This window comes from Pleurodeles waltl, chromosome 4_2 (genome assembly GCF_031143425.1).
Source record: "Pleurodeles waltl isolate 20211129_DDA chromosome 4_2, aPleWal1.hap1.20221129, whole genome shotgun sequence".
Lineage (NCBI taxonomy): Eukaryota > Metazoa > Chordata > Amphibia > Caudata > Salamandridae > Pleurodeles > Pleurodeles waltl.
Genome location: NC_090443.1, coordinates 975253483 through 975280374, shown reverse-complemented (window position 1 = coordinate 975280374; position 26892 = coordinate 975253483). Strand labels below are relative to the sequence as shown.

General features: G+C 44.5%; 1 protein-coding gene and 1 non-coding gene across 2 annotated transcripts in view; one reads left to right on the top strand and one right to left on the bottom strand.

Moving 5' to 3' along the window:
• Positions 1-1802: 1802 nt before the first annotated feature.
• LOC138294457 (U5 spliceosomal RNA) lies at positions 1803-1918 on the bottom strand. The gene has a single exon (XR_011203454.1). It is a non-coding gene; the product is annotated as a U5 spliceosomal RNA (small nuclear RNA).
• A 289-nt stretch (positions 1919-2207) lies between these two features.
• The window catches only part of UROD (uroporphyrinogen decarboxylase), a 126566-nt gene continuing 101881 nt past the window's right edge, over positions 2208-26892 (top strand). Inside the window, exons 1-2 of the mRNA XM_069232816.1 lie at positions 2208-2360; positions 26169-26284. Coding sequence (XP_069088917.1) covers positions 2344-2360; positions 26169-26284 — 133 coding nt within the window. The 5' untranslated portion in view covers positions 2208-2343. The remainder of the gene's footprint in view (positions 2361-26168; positions 26285-26892) is intronic.

Below are 26892 nucleotides of genomic sequence, written 5' to 3'. Positions count from 1 at the left end.
GCGCCCACCAGACACCAGGTATTTTTTTTTATTTTCTTTTTTTTGTAATTGTCATGAGGGGAGCTTCCCCTTGGGCAAGGGCCACTCCCCAGGGGGGGGGGTTTATTTTATGACATTTCTGCCCCCCGGGGGCAGAAAACCCCTAGACACCAGGGATATATGTATATATATTTTTTTTTAAATAAATGTAGCTGCCAACGCAGGCATCCTTGCACCATTGTGCAAGGAGGTCTGTGTTGAGCGGTGTGATTGATTATGTGCGGGAAGGTGTGCCTTCCTGTACATAAACAATCATTTGAAACTGACGCTTTGGCACTCCTGTGTGTGCTGTGTTGTGCAGCACACACAAAAGTGCCAAAGCGCCATTGATGATTGTTTACGTGCAGGAAGGGACACCTTCCCTCACATAAACAATCACATGCCTCAACACAGACCTCCTTGGATGATGCTGCAAGGATGCCTGCGTTGGCAGCTAAATTTAGTGTCAGCGCCGGGAGAAACACAGGGGTGCCGGTATTCCCTTAAATACGGCGCATCCCTGCGTTTCTAAAGTGACGCAGCGCGGCGCTGCCAATTTTGGCGCAGCACGCGCTGCGCCACTTAACTTTAAATCTGGCCCAAAGTACCATACTGCATTTTTGGGAAATTCTTTTTGGAGACTTTCTTTGAGCTGTGTGGTAAGCCTCTGACACCGAGCCAGTCACCCACTAACATTTGGTTTGCCACACAGTGTTAAATATTTTTTCCTACCATAAGAATAATTTGCTGTGGGAATTGGGGGTGTTTATGGTTAGATTTTTTTGCCAGGAAAAGATCCTTATGCCTCATCTCTTTTTCAGAAAGTTAGAAAATCTCTGAACAGTGGTTTCATTTTGATAAGCAAAGGTGCAGAAAAGCATTAAAAACAAGCATTTGCAATGCAATGGGTCTCGCGTTTGCTCGAGTTAGAGCTATTAGCATTGTAAATTCCTAACTGGACTTTTCTTGCCACGTAAATTGAAAATGAAAAGTAAAACAGTTGACATAAGCGAACCTATTCAAAGCGCCAAAGCCGCCATGAGCATGAGCGCGAAGGAGAGACACAAAAAGAAGAGGAAGTTTGGTTCCAGTCAAACGTATCAGCAAACGTGCAATTATCCATGTAACAGGGTCGGTGTCCAAGGCAGTAACAAAACTGCCCCAAGGAGGGACAAACATAAAGCATTTACCAATGATATCAAAGGATGTTTGAAAGGCAAGCCCATGAATGAGTGATACTGATGGGTGTGCGGTTAGTGTGGTTAAAAGCCCACAGATACATTACAAGTCAAAGCCTGCGCACTCGACCTAATGAATGAATAAGTCGGACACATCCAGCGCTAGCCTCATCATATCACTTTTTTCCCAAAGCATTGATAAAGCCTATATGTCTCACCTGTGCGAGACCTATTGGCTTTGTCAATCTTTGTTTGCCATTTTGTACAGCTGTGCAGCATGGTTCCAAAATAAATAAATAAGCACTGTGATGGAGCAAGCGTTAACAGCACCATAACGCTTTTTTTTTTTTCTAGTTTCAGTCATGTTCCATACATGTACATGGCTAATAAATATCACAGACAAAGCCAATAGATTTTGCATAGTTGCCACCTATTTATTAGCTTTGCTGTTGCTTGCTTATACCAGTTTAGCAGTTTAGACTGCAGCAGGATATATATATATAATTTTTTTTTTTATATTTACATAACAAAGAAAACATGCACGAGCACTTATAAATAATTAACTTTTTTTTACAATTATTCATTATTGTTTTACTCTGAAAGGGTAACCCTGAGTTAAACAGGGTTTTCAAAAATTGAGTGAAACTCTTAAATGTTCCTCTCCACGGAAATCTTTAGTAAAAGGCGAAAGATTTATTCGATTTGAAGAGAAACCAGAGTATACTCAGGGGTGCTGCGAATGTGGTGCCACGAAACTCGGTTCCACAGACTATCAGGGTGATTAACTGTACTAAGTTTACCTTAGAAAACCCTTTAAAATACACCCAGTTTGTAGTAATTGTTGTAATCTGGTACACTGATAAACCAGTTGTTGCCTCAAAAAAGAAACAACAGTAGGACTTAAAAGTGACACGGAATTATGGGTATGTAAATTTCGTCCTCAGTCACATGACAGGAAAGGCTGCACTACAATAGTTTCCCTGTCCCGTCTAAAATCGCGGCTTTAGCGCTACACGGTCTTTCAGTGAGCCACGCCCATCTAGGCCCCTACGTCACCATCATGGCCGCGCCCATGAGAAACGGGCGTTTATAGTAGAAGGCGGCTCGGAGGGGCCGTCAGCAGGACACGGGACAGAAGCCGCGCAGCATGGAGCAGCACCAGCAGTGAGTACGGATCTGACAGAAAGCAGCGCTTATGCTGATCCCTCTACAGAGGAACACATTCCTCTACTCCTCATTTCCGTTCAGAGACGGAAAGCCAGAAGGGTCTATTCTGTGCGGTTTGCGCGTTGACAGTAGACTAGATGGACGGGGTTCGAGTCTGGGCTCCACCACTGCAGCGGGGCTTTGTCTTTGAGAGTCCTGCTTTATAGCGTTTCGCGGATGTCTAACTAAAACACTCTCTAAAACACTTTGAACATGTTCGCCAACATGTTCAAAGACAGAGGAACGATTGAGCGCCAGGAAGAAAGTATTTATTTCCCAAACCCTGACAAGTGGCAAAGGATTTGCTTGGGACACCTTATTAACCGCATCCCACGTGTTAATAAGGGCCAACGCGTTTTGAAGACACAGTTGAGAGGCCCCTTGTGTTTTGAAAATCTAGAAGCGCAAATAATTGATAATCAGAAGTATTCATACTTACCCGAGACATTCTGCTTTATTTGCTTTGTGCAGTTTTAGAGATCGCCTTTGGGGATGCCAGCTTTCCATTATCTCTTTGCAGAACACTGTGCACGTAATACACACTGCAGCCTGCGGATATACTGTGCTTGTGCGGTATGGTTGCCATCAGTCAGTATTTTACAGGCCTGGCTATTCTTTGAATGTGAGGACAGGTAAAAACTATGTAAAACTACATCAGAGTTTATACATGAGTCTTAAAGAAAATGGAAAAAGAACAGTGTTGTTGAAAAATACATAGGATTTCTAGTATGCTATTTTGGGGACATCTCCTGGCTCCTCCAAATTCTCAAAAAAGTCGTTGGTATATTCAATTGTACATGTACGCCATATTTCTCTAAACACCTCATCCATCTACATTTCTTTCCTCCTAAACACCCTTGTCTGTCTCTCTCTCTCTCTCGGTTGCACTTATTTGCATCTCCTTCACTTCACTGCCCTCAAACACACAACTCTTCCACTCACTCACATGTAACTACTGCATTTTCTTTTATTTCCCCCCTTATCACTTCCTTCACGCACATTTGCAGAGAATCACAATTCTAACTGGAATACATGACCACTGCTTGGTGCATCCTGCTGAGAGGCCAAGGATTAGATGATCATATATACTGAACCTCCTTTTGACCCTGACAAGTAACTTGCACTGCCTTCAGCCTCAGTTCCAGAGCTCTCAATCATGAACCATTATATACACCTGGAGGTGACTCAGTTCCAAGTATGCACAATGAGACTAATATGCAACTGGACAAAAAATACATCATCTTTATCGATATGCTAGGCACAGTCAAGTTATGTTTTGCTTTATTTGTTTGAAATGTTTTTACAAAAAACATGAATAAAAATATTGGTAAATATTATTTCTTAGATGCATAGAACCATTTACACATTAAAAATACGCTTTTAACATATAGTTAGATCAAGCAGCATTGTATAAAATATACTCTTATTTTAATGGACTGATTCGTTCAGCTAAAAATACAAAGATTGATTGGTTTTTGCTTCATATCAGTCAGTTTTTGGCAAGTAAAATTATATAGGAAACTATCTTGCATTGGAAAGGGGCATAATGGACATGGTTGTATTTTTCCACATGGTGTCTGCTTCCACCCTCTTCCTACTCCAATAATTGATAATTAACCTATTTTGTTAAAACATGTGAAAAATAAGCTTGGAAATCACACACATTTCCTGATTATATTGGTGTTGCTTGAGCGCTTAAACGTTTTAGATATTTGCTCATATAAATAAACATTGGCTTACCTGATTTCTTTTTCTGCATTTAAATCTCTTAAGAGTCTCTTTGGCCTTCACTCTTTCGTTTCTATCCTTAATCAGTTATCCCAAGACGTCCCCACTTTCTTAAATATCTATCACAAGTGAATAAGTGCTAAATATTTATTTGCTTGTTTTGAGATTTTGGTAAGTTCCACAAATTGCTGGTAGCTCATGGGGTGCATAGCCTAAACTTGAGGCTGGCAAGTGCCAATAAGATTTTGACAATGTGGCTCTGGTGTTCATCTGTGAAAACTTTGGTGGCTATGCCACAAATGTGTTTCTAGATGGTAAAGTCTTGATGTAAGATTTAAAGAGGTAAGAGTCTGTCTTACGTGTTTAATTAACTGTGCTAAGTTAGGTGTAGGAAGAACTTCGTCTACGGGGGCAGGTTTGGTGTTCGGCCTATGCATGATGAAAAAAGGACACTATGCTGTTCATAAGAGATGTATTTTAATGCCTCTTGTAAACTGTGAAAGGTAATTTTATTTTCCAGTGGGAAGAGATCATCAGAGCATTCCAGAGACTAGTGTTGTACGAGTAGAGCTCTTCCTACAGATGTTTTTTTTTTTTTTTTTCAAATCTTTTACAGGCGATTAGCAAGGTTCACAGCCGCTGTTATTGCGTGTACTCTTGGTAGTCAGGAGTAGTAAGACTTTTAACGCAAAAAAGTGGTCAGAAATTGATACCAGTAAAATACTTTTACTAACTTTCCTATTCCTACTGGGTCGGTTTGTAAAATCAACTCAGAGTGGTCGGATTCTGCTTTTGCCGAGCTTTGTATGCAGTGCTTGATTTGTGCTTGTTGTTTTCGGTGTTGAGCACCGGCACTCATTTTTGGGGGCCGGCTCTTAGTCTTCTGCCTCAAGCAATTGCTGCGGGCAAAAGACACATAGGAAAGACGGAGGAAGAGAAATACGAAAAGGCGTTACAAAGGTAGAAAGCTGCTGGAGTGAGCTGAAGGTGCAGGAAATGGTATTAAATGGATTGAAGAGGCATGAGATGGCTTCAGAATTACGCTGCTTCAGTATTCCGTGCTCGCACATTTAAATGCAGCAGCCGTGTGTTTGAGAGGAGGGCTTTGGGCACCGGCACGTTTTTATTTACAAATTAAGCACTGTTTGTATGATACAAAGTGGAGTTATTACATTTGAGTGGTGTGTGCTTGATCTGCAGTTATCAGCAGACGGCTCCAGGCCAAGTGAGCTATGTTGCTGCAGTGTCAACATATTGTTAACGTATTTGTGAAGGTTGTTAGCAAGAAGTGTGCAAAACTCCGATTGTTCTATGCGAGTAAGCTTACGTGTGCACACAGTGTGTGTGTATATGTTGTTAAAGGGAAACTTGTATGACCATAACTGTGGAGCCGCTAGTTAACAAAGTTCCTTTGATAGTGCAGAGGACAAGCCTTCACCTCCCAATAATTTCCAGTTCCCCCAGCTTAGTAGCTGTTGGCCAGTGGCGCATATGTCTTGTCCAAGACACTGGCGCAAGCTCGTTAAATAAGTCCCATGACTGGTCGGACTGGGGAACACAAAGCAACCCTGTCAATGCTCAAACCGGTCCCCTCCCTTCCTCTCCAGCCGGTATCTGTTTGCATCTCTCCTCCTCTCCTTTCTCTACTCCATGTCTGATCCTTCTTTCACTCTCCCCGTGTCTCTCTCTTTCTTGAAGCCCTCCTGTGCCTGCTGCAATAACTGGGGGAAGCCGTGGAAAGAGAGGGAGGGGGCAGCGAGCGGCCCTGTGCTTTTAAAACCAGTCTCCAGTGGCTGCAGCCCACTGGGGAAATGCCAGTGGAATAAAAGGCCAGTCGGGCTGTGTCCTACCTTTATTCAGTGTAACAGGACGTTTTGGAGAAAAGGCTTTTCTGGTGGCCCTGTTCAATAAATGCACAGTTGCACCCACTGAGTGTGAGTCTGGAGAAGGAAGTCTCCTCCCTGGCCAGACCCAATAGGCCAGGAGCCAGCAATGAAGTCACCTCCTTGCCAGTCCTGCCAGCAGCGGGATGGCACTCTTTGGAAGGCCGTCTGGAGCCACCCTCAAGTCCTCTGTGCACTGCAGTGGTGTCTCACCTGGAGGCCAGTCTCTCACTCCTGGTCAGCCTGAAGGTCTCACTCTTGGAGGGCGGTCTCACATGTGGCCACCCTCCATGTACTCCAGCGGTTAATGTGCCCGCAGACCAGACCTTTTTTTAATTAAACTGTTTTTAATCAAGAACCCATACTTTTTATGCACTCTTACCCTCTCTCTTGAAAACATGTGTTTGAAGCCACTCAGATGTTTGTAAGCCCCGCACCCTTACCCGGGGAGCTGGCCGGCAGTGCCTGGGTCAGTGGGTGGGGTGCCCCCTCCTTGGGTGTGTGGGTGCCGGAGGTAATGCCCGGGTGTGACATGGCAGTATTTGCCCATTCTCTGAATGAGGGTTGGGCGGTGGCACAGGGAGCCTCCCTGTGTTTTGGGGAGTGATAGCGCCTGCCAGGAAACCAGGGCCTCAGATAAGGGAAACTGAGAGGCCTCAGCCTGTCCCCTCGGGACACTGCCTCCCCACCCTGACACGCCATGTGAGCTTCCATAAAACATTCATGTAAAAAAAAAAAAAACTGGAGCTGTAAAAGGTGTATTCGGAAACAGCAGTATTGGTGCAGCACTGGCCAGGCCTGGCCCTCCACCCTCAGTCACTGAGCACGTGCTCATGGGTTCTCGTTTCATTCTTCCTGGAGTTGTGTTTTGGTTCTTGTGAAGTAACATTTATGATGCCGCTGGAACACGTCACAAGAAAGAGCAAAGAAGGCAAAACAGTGCCATCCACTTCGTGCCAGAGTTGATCTAGGTCGCCTCTAGGCGCTTGAGAGCGGGTTCAAGTTGAAGGCATGTACTGAGGTGCAGTGCTTTTTTGTAAATAAAAACGTGCCGGTGCCCAAAGCTCTCCTCCTAAACACGCGGCTGCTGCAATTAAACGTGGAGCAGGGAATATGGAGGAAGTGTAATCCCGAAGCCATCCCAGGCCTCTTTAATCCGTTTACAGACACTCCTGCCCTTCATCTCACTCTTGTAGCATGTGGTTTCTCCCTTTGTGACGCTTTTTTGTTTTTCTCTTCCCCCGTCTTTTCTATATGTGCCTTCTGCTGGCAGTTAATGCTTGAGGCGGAAAAATAAGTGCCGTTGCCACGCACCGGAAACCACCGGCTCAAATTAAGCACTGCCGAGGAGGCTAAAAGTGGAAAGTCCTCCGTGACTATTACACCCCTTCACGCTGCCTTCCGCTGCAGCCCAAGGGGGCCCGGCTCTAGACCCTCCTCAAAGCACGCTTTCACTGTCGCTGCGGAGTAAATCCCTGATTACAGCCTTGTAGCGCACACCGTGTGCTCTCCGACAGATGTGAACAGCTGCAGCGCCCCTCACAGTTCAGGACACCCCTCTTGCACCAAGACGGCCTGTGCTCTCTCTGACAAGTGACGTCGCTCAGATGCGCAGTTCCTTCGCACATTTACCCTCACTGGATCTCCCGTGTACACAATGTAGCATTTGGAATTAATTTCTTTCCTTAACTGTCTCCATGCCGTGGGATCCCACCCTGCTTGTATAGCTGGAAAATAGTGTTTGTTCCCATGGGGTCAGGTCACCAAACTGCCAGGGGTAGCGGAAGTGACATCACACACCCTTTGACCTTCACTTTCCCATACACAGACATTCACATACACACTCACACAGAAGCACTCTGTCACCTGTAAACACGCACACTACAAGTGAAAGATTTTTTTAACTTATCTCTGCTGCTAGGTAAAGCCTTATTTCAGCTCTATTTTTATTAAAATTATAGTGAAAAATGTATTTTTCTTTACTATTAGTGTAACAAAACTTCATAGAAAACAAGGAGAATGGCACCCAACGACAGCCATAAGGCCCAGCTGCTGCTCTGTTCCAGGCCTTGCACCCTTGAGGCCAGGGGTCGCAAAGGCAGTACCAGGGGTCGCAAAGGGTAACCCAGGAGGCGCAGCTGCGACCCCTGTCAGCCCCTATATGACGTTCATGGTTGTTGCCAAACAGTGGTGTTCTTGTACGGCTATCGTGTGCCCTTGCCACCGGGCGAGTTCCCTTCATGATAGGCCAGTTTCACTGACTGCGCAAAGATGTGTTTAAGACCGTTTTGATTTTCTAAAACGTATAATGTACTTACCCATAGAAGCTTTCAGCCAGCCTTCTTCGTCTGTTAATCTGTTGTTGTCATTTACATGTTTTTCCTACTACAACCATGACCGGCAGTGTGTGCTTTTGAAGAATAAAAACCCTTTTGCTTTTAGCCATTTGTTTTAATTGCTTGACGAGTGACAGCAACTCAACATACAATGACATTTTACAAAACATGCACTGAAAAAGCTAAAGGGTGTGCAGCCACTCAGAACCTATTGGCTGTGCCAATGATTGTTTTATTTAGGTCGGTTGTTAACCAAGACTCTTTGATTGTACAAAAATTATATGTTTAACGTACTTGTAGGTATTTCAGCCAGCCCTCTTCACCTCTTAGTATGTTATGACATCATAGACATATTTCTTCAGTCCTTCGCAGGAAGCAGTGTGGTAGACAAGTTCAGCTAATTGCTAACGTCACTGTGATTGACTGCATTGTGCCCTTTCACAGGGAGCCGATCCTCACACAAGGAAAGTAGTTCCTTTCAGTGTCAGACTAGTATGGCAATACGTGCTTTTTTGAGGCTAAAAATAATTACGTCGCTTTACGTGTGTGTGTGTTTGTGTGTGTGTGTGTGTGTGTGTGTGTATATATATATATATATATATATATATATATATATATATATATATATAGCTGTACATACGATTAATGAGGGCCCAGTAACTTCTACAACAAACGTTTGTGAAACTCGTGACCAAATAGATTGAGCAATGATAAATTAAAAAGGCTGGTACCCAATGCTAGAAATATTGCCTTTGTGAATGCTTGTTTTAAATAGTTACTCCTGAATAAGAGCAGTACTCTTATTATATGTGTTGATGTTTGCAGAGCATTCTAGTATAGGTGGCCTGACATTTTCATTTCCATTTGTCATTATACTTTCTGTGGACAGTATGTGTCAATAATCAGTACTTTAGAGAAGCTATTATAATTTTATTACATCACACAGTACTTCATTTGCAACCAAGAAAAAAACATTTTCAGGAACCCTGAGTTTAACTAATACTAAGGGGATTTTTACTGGTGTGTGTGTGTGTGTGTGCTATGCCTCAGCCTACCTGTATTATTACCTAACCTACCTGCTATTCTAAGTGGGTAGAATGTTCACAACTTTTAATGTATAGCGATATGGGAAGGCTGTCGTGAAATAAATTGGATCTCTTGCACTCTGCCTGTGGGGGCTTCCATAAGACATGTGGTCAACATCCCCATCACCCAGGTTTTCAGAGCGAGGATGACTCTTTTGGAGGGGCACACAGTTATGACGACACAGTTAGAGCTCGGAGTTGGCAGGTGCAGAGCAAAATAGCAATTGGTGCAATTTCCAAGCCCTTCAGCACACGGGCAGAACATACTGATCAGGGATCATAAAGCAACAACAGTTGGTGGCATTAAGCAGCATTGTCTAATTTGGTCCTGGAGAAAACGAACATTGAACACCTTGGTGTTTTAATGTTTTTTGGTTGGGTTGCATGGCTTATTACGTCTCCCTGGCTAGCCATATGTATCCATATAGGACCTTGGCTAGCAAAGGCTTGGAAGCGGGCCCGACTAACCTTACCCTTTGATCTGCATGTGACTACCATTCGGGTCTTGCAAGTACTTTGCTTCAGGGTATATCAAGCTAGGAGCAGATATTGGCTCACTGAAAGTCTGGGAACAGGACAGCTGGAGTGCCAATGCCTCGTGGTCACTGAGACTCCTTCTCTAGGTGCTTGGAGTACCTATGAGATATCTTCACTCTGGACCTCTCTTCCGCAGGGCTCAGCCACCACTGTGTGTTTGGTGTCCTCTCTCGGCACTCCTCATTTGAGAGGTACGAGATTTTAGCCTCGTGTTTGTAGCTTGCCTCTCCCCAACACAATTGCAGTCCCCACCTAGAATTCATTCGCATCCTAAATTTTCATGCATTGACATCTGTCGCAATAGTCATTCTCACTAAAGCCCACATACCAATCGCTCAAGGTTTTTGTTAATAGGGAACTAATTGGCATATTTGATGACCTCACAGGAAGTGACTTTGCACACACTTTGACAGAAATAACAAAACGTAGGATAACATCAAGGAATTGATAGAAAAAGTCCAAACTAAACATACAACAACACTAAAATGGACTCTTGGCTTCTAAAAGTAGTGGAGCAGTATTCTGATGTGTCCAGAGCAGCCACTCTTTTCTGCTGAGGATGACATTTGTAGTCATATTGCTTCCTGAAGCCTCTACCACTCCTCGACTGGCTCTGCATATCACGGAGCTGTGAGTAACATTAACTGTCTGGTCGATTTCATCAGGTGTGACATTAAGGCTGTTGCGAGCAAGAGTTTAACCCATACTGTAGATCTGAGTCCCACTTACACTGTGTGAACAGGAGGTATTTGCCCAAGACTGTAATGCACCTCTTCCTCCGTCTACCTAGAAGAACCCTGTGCTTTGTTCAGCATTGAAATACCATGCATTATGCCACATGCTAATGTTATCCTTGCAGGGTCGCTGGTGTGAGGTTGTGGCCCAGGATGGGTTGCCTGCTGTTGCAGACGCTTCGAAGGTCCTACAACCATCCTTCCATGGCAACAAGGATCCATAGTGTTCTTGCATCTCACACCCGGTCATTACAGACATTGTCTCCAATCCTGACCTTTTCACTTACAAATCATAGATTTCAGGTGTTAGTCCAATTAATTCCACAGTAGCAAAACAAGACTACAGCACCCAGAATGCAGTTCTGGACAGTGTACTCAATGAGCATGAGGAAGGTGGTCACCCAAGGTCTGAATTTATATTGTCTTAGAAAAGGGTGGCAAAGGAGTAAGTAGCCCTTCCACACTTTCTATGACCTTAATAGTCATTCTCCAGTTTTCGTTGCTCAGCACTGTATGCCCTTAGTTAATTAAAAGCATTGCAACGTTGTTGGTTGATGCTATCAGTTCCTGAATCTCTTTCACACCCACTCTTTGCCTATTTGTAGAGTTTTTCCCACCACCACTTTTATTACTAGGGGCACTTGTGGAAGCATTGGGGGTTGTGGTGGTGGGAGGCTTGGTGTTTCTCTTGGGACAAGTGGGGTCACTTGCCCAATGGGCTTTGTTCTTACACAAATTACACCAATGCTGTTCTGAGGATTAGAAGAGGATTTGGACCCACCACCCCCGGAGGACTTTTGTGGGCCTTCTGAAGACTCTGATGACTTCTTATCTTTCGCCCCTCCCTTGTCATGTGACTTTCCATCCTTCTTCTTGCTCTCCTCGTCGCCCCTCTGTATGAGCCTTTGTGCTCACTCTTGTTCTGACCCATTTGTCTGCCTTCTTTCCCAATTCTTGGGGAGAGGTCAGATCTGAGTCCACAAGATATTGGAACATTGTAGTTGTCTGAGTCATCTTCTCTAACAGTAATGAGTCAACCCCCCCCCCCCCCCCTGCCAGAGAAAAAAAGAACCACAGGATAGCAGCCCACTGAGCCTGAGGGACCCTCTGAACTTTACAGGCCCTCTCAAGTGCAGCAAACCACATGGAAATGTCACCCCTCCTTGTAAGGGGGTACAATCTTGTGCAGGTTTCTAGAATCAAATGTGTTTTCTCTAACACTGGAACGTCGGAAACTATTGCTGCCACCATGGAGAACTAACCCCATGCCCTGTCTTTCCCTTTCCACAGCTAGGGATTCCCTATCTAAGGCCAACTGCTGCTGTGTAGCCTCAGTATGGCCTCCTCCAACCTCAGCTTTCTGAGTTCCCTGTCTAGGGATTGATCCTCAGTGTTGGATGTGTAGGACACTTCTGATACAAAAGTGACATGGGACTGAGCAGAGGTGGACCTTTCCCTAACTTGAGTTACTCTAGTGACCTGGCCTCTAGGTGTGAAGGGTGCCATACCTGTGTGTGACCCCCCTCCCCCACTACCAGCTACACTAATAGGTTTGTTAAGGGAAAGATCTGTGGAAGGACCCTACCCTGGATCTTCAGGACCCTCTCCTGAATCTACCTGGATGGAATATCCCTCTACCTTCCCTTCTGGTTGTACCTGACCCGTAGGATGCTCCTGGTCATCTTGCAAGAGGAGATTCAAGAGAAATTCCTTCTTTGGGTTTGTCCCAATCCCTAAACTTCTTTCCAAGCAGAGACCCCTCAGACTTTTGAAATTCAGACTTTCATAAGTGGTCTTAGCAACCCTGGAGGTAGCCTCTACAGCCAACATGGTGGAAGGAAAAAGGTTAGGCAGAAGAGTAAAAAGTTAGCAAACTATTTGAACTAACTTTTTAGAGGAAAAGAAAAACTTTTCAGAACTTTTGGAAACTCTTAGTAAGTTTAAACTACCCTTTTGAAAGTGAAACAATGACTGCTAGGTACAATTGTGTATATAGCTCTAAGTATTGGAGTACACTTTTCTTGTGAAAAGCACGATTAACAAAGTGGTAAAGAATTTCCATGTACTTATCCCACTGCTGCACCACCAATGTAGGAGGCTGGCCTGGTGTGTAGTGGGTACCTACAGTACTTATATCTTATACAAGGTCCAGTTATCCCTTATTAGTGAAATGTACACAGTGTTCGAGCAGCTTAGGCTGTCTGGAGGTAGCTGTAGCAGAGCAGCTTAGGCTGAACTAGGAGTCATGCAAAGCTCTTGCAATACCACTATAGTTACACAGTACTTATACACAATAAAAGACCATGCTCAGTGTTACTAAAAATAAAGGTACTTTAGTGAAACAAGGCCATAGATATCCTAGAGGCAATACTCCTTCTGGAGGTAAGTATTATACACAATATATACATTAGTAACCAGAATCAGGTTAGTAAACAGTCATAGAGTAGGGCAAACAGTAGAAAAAACAATAGATTGCAATGGGCCTAGGGGCAACACAAACCATATACTAAAATAGTGGAATGCGAATGTCGAATTCCATCCTAGGCAAGTGTAGGGTGTAGAGGGGAGATTGGAGTGTAAGAAAACACCAAAGGTAAGTAGAGTACTCCTCCCCACAGCTCAGGAAAGCAGGAGTAAAGTACAGCTAGTTTCCTCAGGACACACTACAAGTTGTAATAAAGGATTTTGCAAGAAACAAGCAAGATGGCAAGCAACCTGAAGACCTGTGGAGAGAGGAGACCAAGTCCTGAAGTCGAAGAAGAGTCCAGGAAGGACAGGAGCCCCTGCCAACCCAGAAGAAGGTGCAAAATTGGATTCTCCTGTCAGAAGAAAGTACAGAAGAGCACCAAAGAAGAGGGCTGCAGGTTCCTGCTTGGTGCAGATGATGTTCCACTTCGAGTTGTTGGATGCAGGCTGTTTGCGTTTTTGGATTCCGCCAACAATCCTTGGTTTAAGTAAGTATGTGGTTTGCATATAAAATGAGCTGCCTGGACCCAGGAGGGACCTGGGGGTATCAACTTAGACAGAGGGGGCTCTCAGCACTTCAGAGAGCACTCAGAAGACCAGACAGCACCCACAGAAGTCCCAGAGCACTGAAACAAAGAAGATGCAAAGTGTGGTCGTCTCAGCACTACACTGGAAGGTCCCCCGCCACCGGAGAACAACTTAAGGAGCTGTGCATTGCAGGATGGAGTGCTGGGGACCTGGGCTACGCTGTGCGTGAAGGATGCACAGAACCCCAAGGAGCTGCAGAAGACGTGGTGCACAGGGGTACTGTCACAGCACGGGGAGGCAAGCTCTTACCTCCACCAAATTTCAATAGCTGGAACTTTGGACAGTCTGGGTCACTTCGGTCCACCACCTGTGTCCCAAGGAGCACGCTTGTCATCAGGAGAGGAGTCCCAGAGTACCAGTTGTCGTCGCAGAAGGGCGCCTGCAGAAGCAGGGAAGTGACTGCCACTCCACTGGAGATTCCTTCGGTTCTTATGGTGCAGAGTGAAGCCAGGCAGTCCTCAGAGCATGCACACCATGGAAACGTTTGCAAAAGCTGTCTGGAGCAGAAGTTGCAGGTCAAAGGAGTCGTCCTGGATACTTTGTTGCAGTTACAGCGGTTCCTGGAGCAGTCTGCAGTGGATCCGACAGTCGGAAGCCGAAGCAGAAGATGCAGAGGAGTTCTGGAGGAATCTTGCAAACCGAATCTGAGCAAACACCTAGAGGAGAGACCCTAAATAGCCCTAAAAGGGGGATTGGCTACTCCAAGTATGCACCTATCAGGAATGGTCTCTGACGTCACCTGCTAGCACTGGCCACTCAGTGGTCTCCAGAGGGTCCCTACACCTTGGAATCCAAGATGGCTGACACCAGGGCCACTCTGGAGGAACTCTGGGAACCACCCCTGGGGTGGTGATGAACAGGGGAGTGGTCACTCCCCTTTCCTTTGTCCAGTTTTGCGCCAGAGCAGGGACTAGGGTTCCCAAACCGGTGTAGGCTGGATTATGCAAGGAAGGCACCATTTGTGTCCTTCAAAGCATTTCCAGAGGCTCTGTGAGGCTACCCCTCCCAAGCATGTAGCACCTGTTTCCAAAGGCAGAGAGTGTAATCCCCCTCCTCCCAAAGGTAATGCATTGTTCTGCCTTCCTGGGACTGAGCTGCTCAGTCACCAGGAGGGCAGAAACCTGTCTGTGAGGTGGCAGCAGCTGGGTCTGCATTGGAAACCTCAGAGAGCTGGTTTGGCAGTACTGGGGGTCCATGGTGGAGCCCCCAGGGTGCATGAGATTGTCCCCCCAATTCAAATCTGGTATGGGGGGCAGTTTCATGATCTTAGACACCTCACATGGCCATATATTCGGAGTTACCATTGTGACGCTACATATATGTGTTTACAATTATGTAGTGCACACTTATAATGGTGTCCCTGCACTCATGAAGTCTGGTGAATTGGCCTTGGTCAACGTGAGGGCACCTTTGCTAGTGCAAGGGTGCCCTCACACAGTAACTTTGCAACTAGCCTTCAGTAAATTAAGGTTAGACATGTAGGTGACATATAAGTTACCTGAATGCAGTGAAAATGGCTGTGAAATAGTGTGTGCACTATTTCACTCTGCCTGCAGTGGCAGTCATTAGGAAAAGTTTGTATGAGCTCCTTATGGGTGGCAAAATAAATCCTGCAGCCCATAAGGATCTCCGGGAACCCCAATGCCCTGGATACCTAGGTACCATATACTAAGGACTTATAAGGGGGGTGGGGGGGCTGGTCCAGTGTGGCAATCGGAATTGGAATATGGAGTCACTAAAGTGTAGTGACAAATTTGGTAAGTAGAGAGAGCATACGCACTGGAGGTCTGGTTAGCAGAACTTCAGTGACACAGTTAAGCATACTGACAACACACATAGGCCATAAAGTATGAGCACTGGGGTCTTGTCTAGCAGGATCCCAGTGAGACAGACAGAACACATGACAAACAGGCAGAAATTGGGGGTAACATGTCTGTATGCCCTTAGCTAATTAAAAGCATTACAATGTTATTGGTTGAAATTGTGATGCTCCGCTTGTCCCATTCTGCTTTTGATGTGGTTTTCTGCATGCCCTTTTCTAGGTCTCTTCTTCCTTCTTTCCTCCTCTGGGTTCTTTCTGCTGCTCCTCAATGTAACCCTCACTGAATACTCCTTGACTCTCACCCTGCCAACCTATATACACACACTGTTGCACACTACATGCACACACTTTGCCTACTTTAATAATCTCTTTGAGTGAATGTTTGTATTTGTACCAGTTGGAAGTGCAGATGTTCGCCTTGCAGTCTCTCGATGCTGATAGACTGGACAGTGAAAGGTGCATTAACCCCAACTGCTCAATTAAGTGATTGTGGAATAGCATCGTAAACTTTGTTTTCACACAGCGCCACTATGTGTCACACAGTATCTTCTCACTTCACACGGGCTCCTGATGAAGAGCCATGTCACACGGTCTGAACACAGTGAGCTGAAAGCTTCTGCAGGGAGCAGGTTTCCAGGTCATTGTTCAGTGGCTTTAGGCAGCTGAGGTCCACCAGAGGTTGCACAACCTCTCCAGGACGACAGGCAATCTCGGTAACAGCCACCTCATTCTTCAACCCAAGACTGATTAGTTCTCTATTTGGGTGTTCAGACTTTTTAGGTCTGGTTTAGTAGTGCACGGGTATGTGGACCTTTTGTTATCAGTTCTTTAAACTTTACAAAGCCAGCTGTGGCACCACCCAGAGGAGAATTACTCTTTAACCTCATGCTGTTGCACTACTTGAAGCATCATCCACTCTCCTCCATGTGGCTCATTGTGCCTCCAGTCCAGTGCATGTATTGCCATTCATGAAAACTATTTGGAATTATTGATACATTGTATACAGAAGGCAATATTTTATTCTGTACTCTAAATGTGAACCAGACCTTTGGGCTTTGCCAAGGCTTGTTTCAGATCGTTTATGCCCACATGATTTCTTTAGTGCGTTCTCTCTGTATTACACCTCCTCACCTCCATTATTGTCAACTATACGTATACCTGTTCAAACGCACATGGGTCTGGCTTGCTTCCTGCTCGTCCTCTTTGCACGGCAAAGACTAGAATGATGCAGGTGAAATAGAGGAGGGCCTTTTGGACATTGTGGCGCAGTCCAGAAACCACTCTGCACATTAAACTATGTGGAAAAAGGGTGCTTTAATGAGACAGATGTGCATAATATCTTCTAAACTCCTTAGCACCTAGCCATAAAGACCAACATTAAGCACTCATTAGACGTAATTCAACATCTAATCAGTTAATGCCCCTACCTCTAAGTAACCACCCATCAATTATAACAAAAAGCAAATGCACCTCCTTTTCCAATAATACTCTGAATAACCCTATTAACAGACCCAGGCCATCTGTTTCTTTACCTGAGAACTCTCCCAAACCACACCCCCCCCCCCCCCCCAACCCCTGTGCACTAGGGCTGATCCACCAGCCCAGCAGCGTAACCAACCACTGTTAAGCCCCTAAACAAATTGTAAACCTGCACCTTGCTACACCTGCTAATCAGGGACAACTCCTTTCCAGTTCATAAACAACATTGAACACCTCTGCATCAAAATTAAAACTCTCTAATACACTTACAGCCAATTAAAAAACAAAAAAAATTGTCAGAAACCCTCCTACAGAGTAGGAACATTGAGGATCAAAAAAGTAGTCCCTATTCCCTGATAGCTGGTATGTTTTACTTACCATAAAGAGGATCCCAACACCCTGACCTTCACCTATGGACTTAAATTAGCCACCCATTCCTCGCCAGATCCATGCCTACCAGTCCCTGGACTGCCCACCTGCCCAAAAGCCTTAGGATGGGGGGGGGAGAGGAGTTGGGGGCACATCAAGTGTTTCCTGCCCCTTTTCAAATATAATATATGGGTGCATAATTCTGCTTATTCCTTTGTCCCTACAAAATTCCCTGGTTCTCTCTTTATCTTCTACTAGTCTTATCAATAGTGACCGCCTTCCTCGCCATTCTCTAATAGGATTCAACTCTGCTAACACAATTGGTGTGCCTAAAAATAGCCTATTAACTACCTGAAGGGACTGTGGGCCGTATTTATACTCTGGTTGCGCCGAATTTGCGTCGTTTTTTTCGACGCAAATTCGACGCTAAACTAACGCCAACTAACGCCATATTTATACTATGGCGTTAGACGCTTCGGGCGCCAAAGTGCCCGGAGTGTGCGTCATTTTTTAGCGTGAACCCCTTCCTTGCGTTAATGATATGCAAGGGAGGCGTTCCCGTCTTAAAAAATGACTCCCAGGCCTTTACGTGGTATTTATACTCCCGGGCAAAAATGACGCCCGGGAGTGGGCGTGGCCAAAAACGGCGCTTTTGCGCCGCTTTTTAACGCCTGGGTCAGGCATGGCGTTAAGGGACAAGTGGGCTCAAAATGAGCCCAGAGTGCCCTCCCCTGCCCCCAGGGACCCCCCCTGCCACCCTTGCCCACCCCAGGAGGACACCCAAGGATGGAGGGACCCATCCCAGAGACATTAAGGTAAGTTCAGGTAAGTATTTTTTTATTTATTTTTTGTGGCATAGGGGGGCCAGATTTGTGCCCCCCTACATGCCACTATGCCCAATGACCATGCCCAGGGGACATAAGTCCCCTGGGCATGGCCATTGGGCAAGGGGGCATGACTCCTATCTTTACAATGATAGGAGTCATGTTGATGGGGGATGGGCGTCGAAAAAAAATGGCGCAAGTCGGGTTACGACGATTTTTTAGCGTCAACCTGACTTGCGCCATTTTAAGACGCCCTAACGTCATTTTTTCCCAACGCCGGAGCTGCCTGGTCTACGTGGTTTTTTTCCACGCACACCAGGCAGCGCCGGTCTGATTGCGCCGTCTAACGCCATTCCATAAATACGGCGCCCGCATGGCGCTTCAGAATGGCGTTAGACGGCGCAAATTTTTTTGACGCTAAACTGCGTTAGCGCAGTTTAGCGTCAAAAAGTATAAATATGGGCCTGTATATTTTTCACCAAAGACAAAAACTTCAGTGCTCTTTAAACTCTTTGGGGCTTGGAACGCAACCTATAACACAACCAGCTGTAGTGTTTTGCATGATTTAGAGCAGAAACTTTTTGACTTCTTCAGGACTCTGTATCAGTGTGTGACGTAATCATTAGAATCAAATGTATGAATGCTTGGTTTAGAATGTTGGCGTTCACAGGTATACGGTGAGGAATAAAGACGTATGACTTATAGCTCTGTGTGTGGCCTACTTATACAGCGGGTAGCAGGCACTGGAAGATGCTACAACTGGTGACATGGGAGGGGATAAGTAATCCGAAGAAAAAGTGGTGTCCTGGAGAGTTTGCCTTGGTCCAAGCAAACTGCTCATGTGTGCCTCTATTGAAGTGCCGAGTCGACGGTTGGCGTATAAGAAGTCCAAGTACAAGTCCAGCCAGTGGAAAGTGTATGAATAGGAAGAGAGCGTCATGGAAAAATCTACGCATTGTTGATTAAGAAACTACGACCAGGTTCTTCCAAAAAGATACTGTGCTGCCACACAAAATAAAGTTATACAAAATACAGACTATTAACGCTGAAGGTGGATTCAACTGGTTTTACAAGGCGCAGTTAAAGACAATTCTCAGATACCATATATCCCTGCAAGGCAGAGATCAATCAGGTGTGAGACAATACAAACTGAAGTGTAAAAAGAATAAAATTGATAACTTTCCAAGTCCGCTGAAGAGAGTCATCGTGTTACAGCAGTCACCGAAGTGGCTCAACAAGAAGTGCTCCGGGTTTTACGGATGGCGGCTAAGAAAGAACATACCATTCCCATTAACATTAAAGATGATCCTGAGACTCACCCACCAAAAGACTTAAAACAGGATTTGCATAAACATGATCATTCAACAGCATCAGAGAGCATGCTACTCCCAACATCAGTAAGTTCCACACTTGTTTACAATGCTGCCACCTACTTTAATCCACCATCAACATTTGACGCTGCCAAAAAGCAAAATATTGGCAATAGATGGACTGCATGGATAGAGACATTTGAAGATTGAATTGATGTACTTGAAGAGACTGATAACAGGAAGATTACCAAGTACCTCAAAAATCTTGCTGGTGAGGGTGAAAGAAGTCATAAAGAAAATGCCAAGAACTGACTACGAACTCACAAACCATCCGACCAAAAGTGCGTTAACTCTCAAATTTAACCCAGTACCAAACGTTGACTATGAAAAAATTGTTCAGTCAAGAACATCAAAGAGTTGGCGAAACGGTTGATTAATTTGTGGAAAGACTCAACACACTCGTCAAATGCTGTAAGTTCAATGAATTTAATGATGGGGAAGCCATGAGGCTTATATTGATCAATGGATGCTTGTCCGATTCATTCAGACAATGGCTGCTGAGAGAAACTCGTAGTCTGGAGCGAGTGTTGATGGCTGCCAGAGTTGAGAAATGTGCTGAGGGAAAGGTTGCCGACATGAGGCTGGAGGTACCCTGAACGAGTAGGTCATGAGTGTGAAAAGTAATTCGAAACAAGATTGAAGGACACAAAGTGATGGCTACATGAAAACAAAGTTGTGCGTTAGGTTTGTATTTGCGTTTCCACACAAACAAAAGTGTCCTGACATTGGTCGGATATTCTTAGGCTATGGTAAAGAGAACCATTTCGCGATGATTTGTAGAGCGAAGGAAAAAGTAAGTGCCCCACATACAAAAATGGCTGCCAGAATGATCCAGAAGCAATGTTAGATGTAAGCCCAGAAGGCCAAGTGGCGACATCAATTGAAGCAAATAGATACTAAACGAAGTTGATAGTCATCTAAATAATCATCAAAATGTTCTTCAGCCTCAATAATAGGTAAAAGTGAAGAACCTGATTGTGCCATGTCAAAGCTTACCTCAGAAAAATGTGCGCATGTTGTACTAGCCGCCTGTGAGGAGAAAAGATGGTTAACAAAAACTCGACATGTCAAAGTAACAAAATTGTACAAACACTATCCTAGATTACATTGAAAATTAATGCACATTCAATAGCTTTCATTATCGATAGTGGTGCTTCCGTCACTATAATGCCTGAAAAGTACAATGAACTGTCTCTGTTACCGCTGTTTATGCCTTCAGACATCAAAGTGTACACTCTGGCTGCATCAACACAGAAAACCTTTTATGTTGGTGACTGATCATCAAGCTTTTCTGACCAAAAGCCGAGATGCCTCCGCAGATTCAACGTTGGGGGCCTACAATTGCAAGAATACTATTATAGATTTGTGCATCAACCAGGAAAGAATCAAATCCTGCCAACTACTTTTCGAGCGTGCTTATTCAAGGTCATGAAACTCCATCCAAAACGGCAGAGGTCTACATCAATTCTATTGTCAAGTCAAGTACATTAGCTGCTGTAGCTCCATTGTCACTGCTACAAGTCATGATAGTGACCTGCTAAAGTTAAGACCTAATTACACGCTAGTCATGGAACAAACATGTTCGACCTCTCAGTAAGGATGGTGAATATCAAAAGTACAAGACTGTTAAAGATAAATTGTCCATAACTCAGGAAGGAGTTATGGAAGAGAAAATCTGACATTCCTTACGATGCTGAAACTTTTCAAGTAGTGTTTTCCAAAGGACATGTGGCGACTGCCCAACGATCTGAGAAGTCCCTTACCAGACACTCTTCTCACTTCAGGCCTATGTTTCATTGGTCTTCAACTTGAGACGGTGAAAGAAAGATTGATGCTGAAAACCCAAGTGCCTGATGCTGATTTGTTACTACCATTGGTAATCTCCAAGATGATCTTTTTAAAGCTTCCAGTATCCAGATTGAGTCTTCATATCAAAGCACATAGAAAACTGATTAAAGAGATATATAGTTGTACATGTTTCTCTATATATGTAGGTATTTGTGTCTGTCTCTTGATTTTTCTAGACATTTGCAATTTTTCATTTAACAGAGTGGGAGATGAAGTGTCTTGCAGGATTTAGTATGGAACCTTTCTGGCTCTTCAAGGACTTTGTATCAGTTAGAATAAAATGTACGAACACTTGGTTTAGAATGTTGGAGTTCACAGGTACACGTAGAACAATAAAGATGTGTGATTTACAGCTCCATGTGTGGCCAGCTATTCAGCGCTGGACCTGGCTGGGGAAAACTCTACACCAGCAACAATAATAATTAAAACAAGAATAGCCAATCAGGACATATTTAGTGTTCATAACAATCTGATGTTCAGCTTCCTAATTACCTTATTCTCTACTGAACACCCCCCACCCACCTGAACAAACCCCATCACTAATGCTTCATTAGCTGCAATTGTCATGAATGAATGAATGAATGTAAAAATCCCCACTCCGCGTGTTCAGAAAATGCAAAATCTTTCACAGCGCCACAAGCAGTTGAAAATTAGACCGCTTAGAACCATCCTCATTTCTAATAACCAATTATTTCCCCTTTATTTACATGAAACGTAACTTTGCCACCAGTTATAAACTCTCCATAGAGTAATTCCTCATGAACACCAAGCAACCTTTACTCCTTTAGTTTGTCTTTGATGTTCTGACAAAACTTCAACACCTTCTCCTTTTTCTACCGCATTCCAGGAGAAACCTCTGTCTCACACTGCCCATAAAAGCTTTGGAACCCTAGTTGCCTCCAAAAAACATTACCATTGCCACTGAAAACACACTACTTCCTTACCTATGTTGCGCGGAGTGAGTAATATCAGAGTAAGCAGTCCCATCCTTATCAGTCTCCTGACCATATGGCCTCCACCATTCTCCCTCACCTCTACAATAGTGTCCATTTCCATTTCACCTGCTGATTGCTTGCTCGTAGCCGCACAGTATCCTATCATAAAAAGCAGCCTCTGGCAACGTACGCACTGTTGTGACCAAAGACAAATCTTTTTCAATCATTAACACAATGAAATTAAAAAGGTAATCTCTGTGTCGCACACTACCATCATTCTGTAAAGTCCTTCACTGCTCCTGATGCCAAGAATTCCACCCAAATGTGCGAATATGCCTTATTGTTGGCCACACCAAGGAACATCAGTCAGCTTTATAATTTTTCTCCTATTTTCCAGTGTTCCTCAGGCATCTGGGTCTTGACCCAGTACGCTTGTGGCGCAAGCAGACTGAATCTTTTATTGCAAGATAACTTATCTGCAGTGTCATTATCAACTCTGAAAAATGCCTTGCTCTCAAAATTATTGTTATGCTGTATATGTTCCAGCTCAGACACACTCAGCAACTGGAAAACCTTCACATCCTGTGCGGACTGCCTGTTGACCATGTTCTCCGCTGACATTTTATCCACATTAAACAACACTTTCTTAGTCTTGAAAATATTGCCACAGGGCACCGGTGCCACAATTCAAGGTTACTGCTCGACACACCACCACCCTTGCTAAAACCTACTCCTCCTGCTGCTGCATCCGTAAAAGTCTGTTTGGACCATTCCACCTCCTGGCTCAATCTCCACAGTTAAACATTGCCAATAATACCTTCCACACGTTCAAATCTGCCCTCCTTCCCATTGTCAGTTGCATCTTATGATGCGGTAAGCCTTATCCTGACAATGCCAAACAAAGTCTTACGCAAAATGTGCTTCCTGCTTGAACCACTATGTATGTGAATTTTAAATGACCCTACAGAACCTGAATGTCACATATGTGCCTTTATTTTTTTAAAGCATTACGTCCAACATCTGCAATAAAAACTCCCTCTCATCTTTTTGGGAAGCCTCGCTTCCATCTTCCTCAGTACCAAGAAATGTCACAACTGTACTTGGCCCAGCTGTGTTTTCACAGCCAGTGGAACCACAACATCCAACATTTGTTTGTGAAAACTCCACAGCAACTCCTGGTAGTAACAAGGGTTGCATGACCCACAAAAAAAGTAGTGTATAATGATGAAACTCCTGATTTAAATGTGAGTAAAAACTGCAAAACAAAGCTGCATTTCTCAAACTGAGTACAAGATATAAAACAAACCATGGGGTAAAGCCTTGTCTACAAACATCTGATCACCAAACTGCATCCCCAATAAATCATTTGGATGGATTGGCAGAAGCCTAAATGCTTACTTCTGTGTTGCTGTTTGCCATGTATGCACCTCCTGCTTTCTTAACCAACTCGATGGTGTGGTCCATGGATGAGCACTCATCAGAAATCTGCTCCTCTGACATAAAATCATTGATTGACTGACATTTGGGCCAAGATAGGTGTTTTACTATTAATATAAACTTTTCTTTGTTTCTTCGCAACCACACCTATTGTGAAAATCTTCAGCCTGTCTAGGGATCAGGAATCAAAAAGACCTGCCTTCTCTTATTTCCTTACGCCATACCACCTCAAATGCTTCTTGCCTGAATGTAAATTCAGTTCAATAAAATACTAGCAAGTGTAGGCACCGGCCTTGTCTGTACCGTCCATTGTAGCTACAAGCCCACGTCAAGCTCATCATACCAAACCCAGCATAGTCCCAATTTCTTATCACATCCATATATTAAAAAAAGACAATGACATGTTTGGGGTATTTTTCACACTACACCTTGGCATAGGCTAGGAAAGCTGCTGTCCGTTTTCTATGGTCACCAGCACCCATGTCAGCTTAGACAATATAACTTGTTCTTCCTTCTAACCTTCCTTAGCTCTCTCCTACTAAGTAATAATTTGAAAATCTCAATATACTCGTCTGTGTATGTCTCTTCCTTGTTGACACCATCAGATGTGCTCGAAGGAGCTTTGCCAATCCCATATGAGGCACTTGCTTATGCTTTATCTCCTTATTCTTTTTTTTTTATTGTTCCCCTCCATTCCTCCCTCTGTGTTCTGTAACCTCTTCCTGATACCTCTGCATCATTGCCATTGCCTTTCCTTACGATGGGCTCCTCTGTACCTGTGCCTTGATCAGACATCTTTACCTTTCTGCATCTGTACTTCATTAATATTGCCACCACCATCATTTCCCACAGCTTTGGATCTAACAACCATGTCAAATTTATTAATATCCTTCCCAGTACTCTTACCTAGCCATATGATCATGGCCTCTACCAAAGTCTGAAATCCTGTAACAAGCCTTCATCCTTCCTCTGAAACTGCTCTCCAACCCCTGTCCTTTCAGCTTATTCCCAAACCTGTGTACAATGCTACTATTATAGGTGGTCACCATCATCGCCTCCTAATCCCATTTCCGCTGTGTGCACAATTACCCTCTGCCAATTTACCCACACCAAGTCTGCCTCGCTGGTGCTATGACTCCTGTCGTCTTCCCTTGGTCACCCCCTTTTCACCTCCTCATTCTCCCAAATAACCCAACCACCTCTGCGGCATCCTTACTACCCAAGGGAGTCTCACTACTGACGCTGTGTGCCCGAATGCAGGCCTGCTAATGGGCTCCACCTTTCTTCTGTCTCCAGTGTTTGTTTTTGGCCTCGTGCTGATGTCAAGCTGCTTGCTTAAACTGTGTGCCCTGGGGCCACCCTCCTGCTACTAAACAGCACCATCTGGCTCTAACATCCTGACACCGCACTCAACAAGAGCTCCGAGAGCACCAATAAGTCAGTGCAGTACTGCCCCAACCGCACATTATTTCCTGCTCTCAGACCAAACACCGCAGGTGAGTCTGTGTAGCCCTCCATCCTTACTTCTACTAACCCCCACCTGTAAGGTCTGCTGGCAGGGCTTCTTGATCTGTGAAAGATGGCCTTAGAAGGGTAGTGCGTCCTGAAAGGGTGGGTGAGGTCTGAGTCCACTATCCTTACAGCATTTTTATGTTTTGAGTTTGGCAGCGAACAAGCAACTACAACAACACTTTTCGCAGATGTTCTCCAGGGCACATGCGCATTGGACTCCATGCTTCTTCAACTACCCTCAGTAAGTCTTCCCTACCGGCATCACTAGGAGCTAGCAAAGTGCCCACTATCACTTTGCTCTGCTCAGTTACCCTGCTACGTAGCCTACCTTTCCTACTCAACACTTGTATTGAAAAACAACTAGCCCCTACTGTCCTGGTAGAAGATGTACCATTTACCACAGAGGGGCCTAACAACTTGACCAACACCTTTTAACCTAGATAGTCTCTCCCCCTGGCCCCTACCTAATTCCAGTCCGAACAGTCCACAGACTGCACCACCTGCCTGAAAACCCCACCAAGTTCTCCAGTGTGACCTGCCGCCGTAGCCCCATTCCGACTTAAATTCAATTTGCTCTAAGACTATTGTATTTTACTATTCATCTTAGTAAATGATTTTGTTTTTTATGCTTTTCCTATAAGAATTAATTAGCAGGATATGTAGCTGTCACTAAAGTATTATCTTAATGATGGAAAAACCTACTAGCCTTGTGAGTGGTGTATAGAGAGTAAGAGCCTCAACACCCCTAGCCAGTAGTGTATGGCCCCACCTTCTAGTGCTCTAAACTATATTTTCTTATTTTCTTTGTCTTAGTAACCCCACAGACTTCCCCGAGCTGAAGAACGACACCTTTCTCCGTGCTGCAAGAGGCGAAGAGACTCCCTATGTCCCTGTGTGGTGCATGAGACAAGCTGGGCGCTACCTGCCAGGTACTGCAATCTCTGTAGTGTATCTACACAGTGTTATTTGAAGAAGAAAAAAAATGGTGAGCAGTGAAGTGCTGAACCATGGGTGTGAAGCAGGGGTTATGATTCATGATCACTTACAAGAGGCAGTTTATACGAAGGTTACTATTGTGGGACAAAGTGTCTTTGATCAAGGGTGTCTTCAAATTGTGCTTTCTAGCATGTCTGGGTGTTGAGGTTGCTCAGTGAGCTGTGGACTTGGGTTTATCACCTGTTCTGTTTTTGAGACTTACTTTTCAGCCCCTTGGGCTGGGTTGGCAAAAGCTTCATTTAAATGTAGGAGAGAGCTGTAATTAAGCATTTATAAGTGTAAGCCTTTAACTGTACATACGTATACATGTGTTAGACCTGACAGCATTAGGGTGGTCACCCCTAACTTTGTGCCTGCCTCCCTCCACTTTTTAGATATTGTTTTTGCTGGTTTTAAGACTCACGCACACTTTAGCACTGGTTAGCAGTGCTAAAGTGCTTATGCTGTCTCCCTTTAAACATGGTAACACTGGATCATACCCAATTGGATTATTTAATTTACTTATAATTCCATAGTAAGGTGCACTATGTATGCCCGGGGC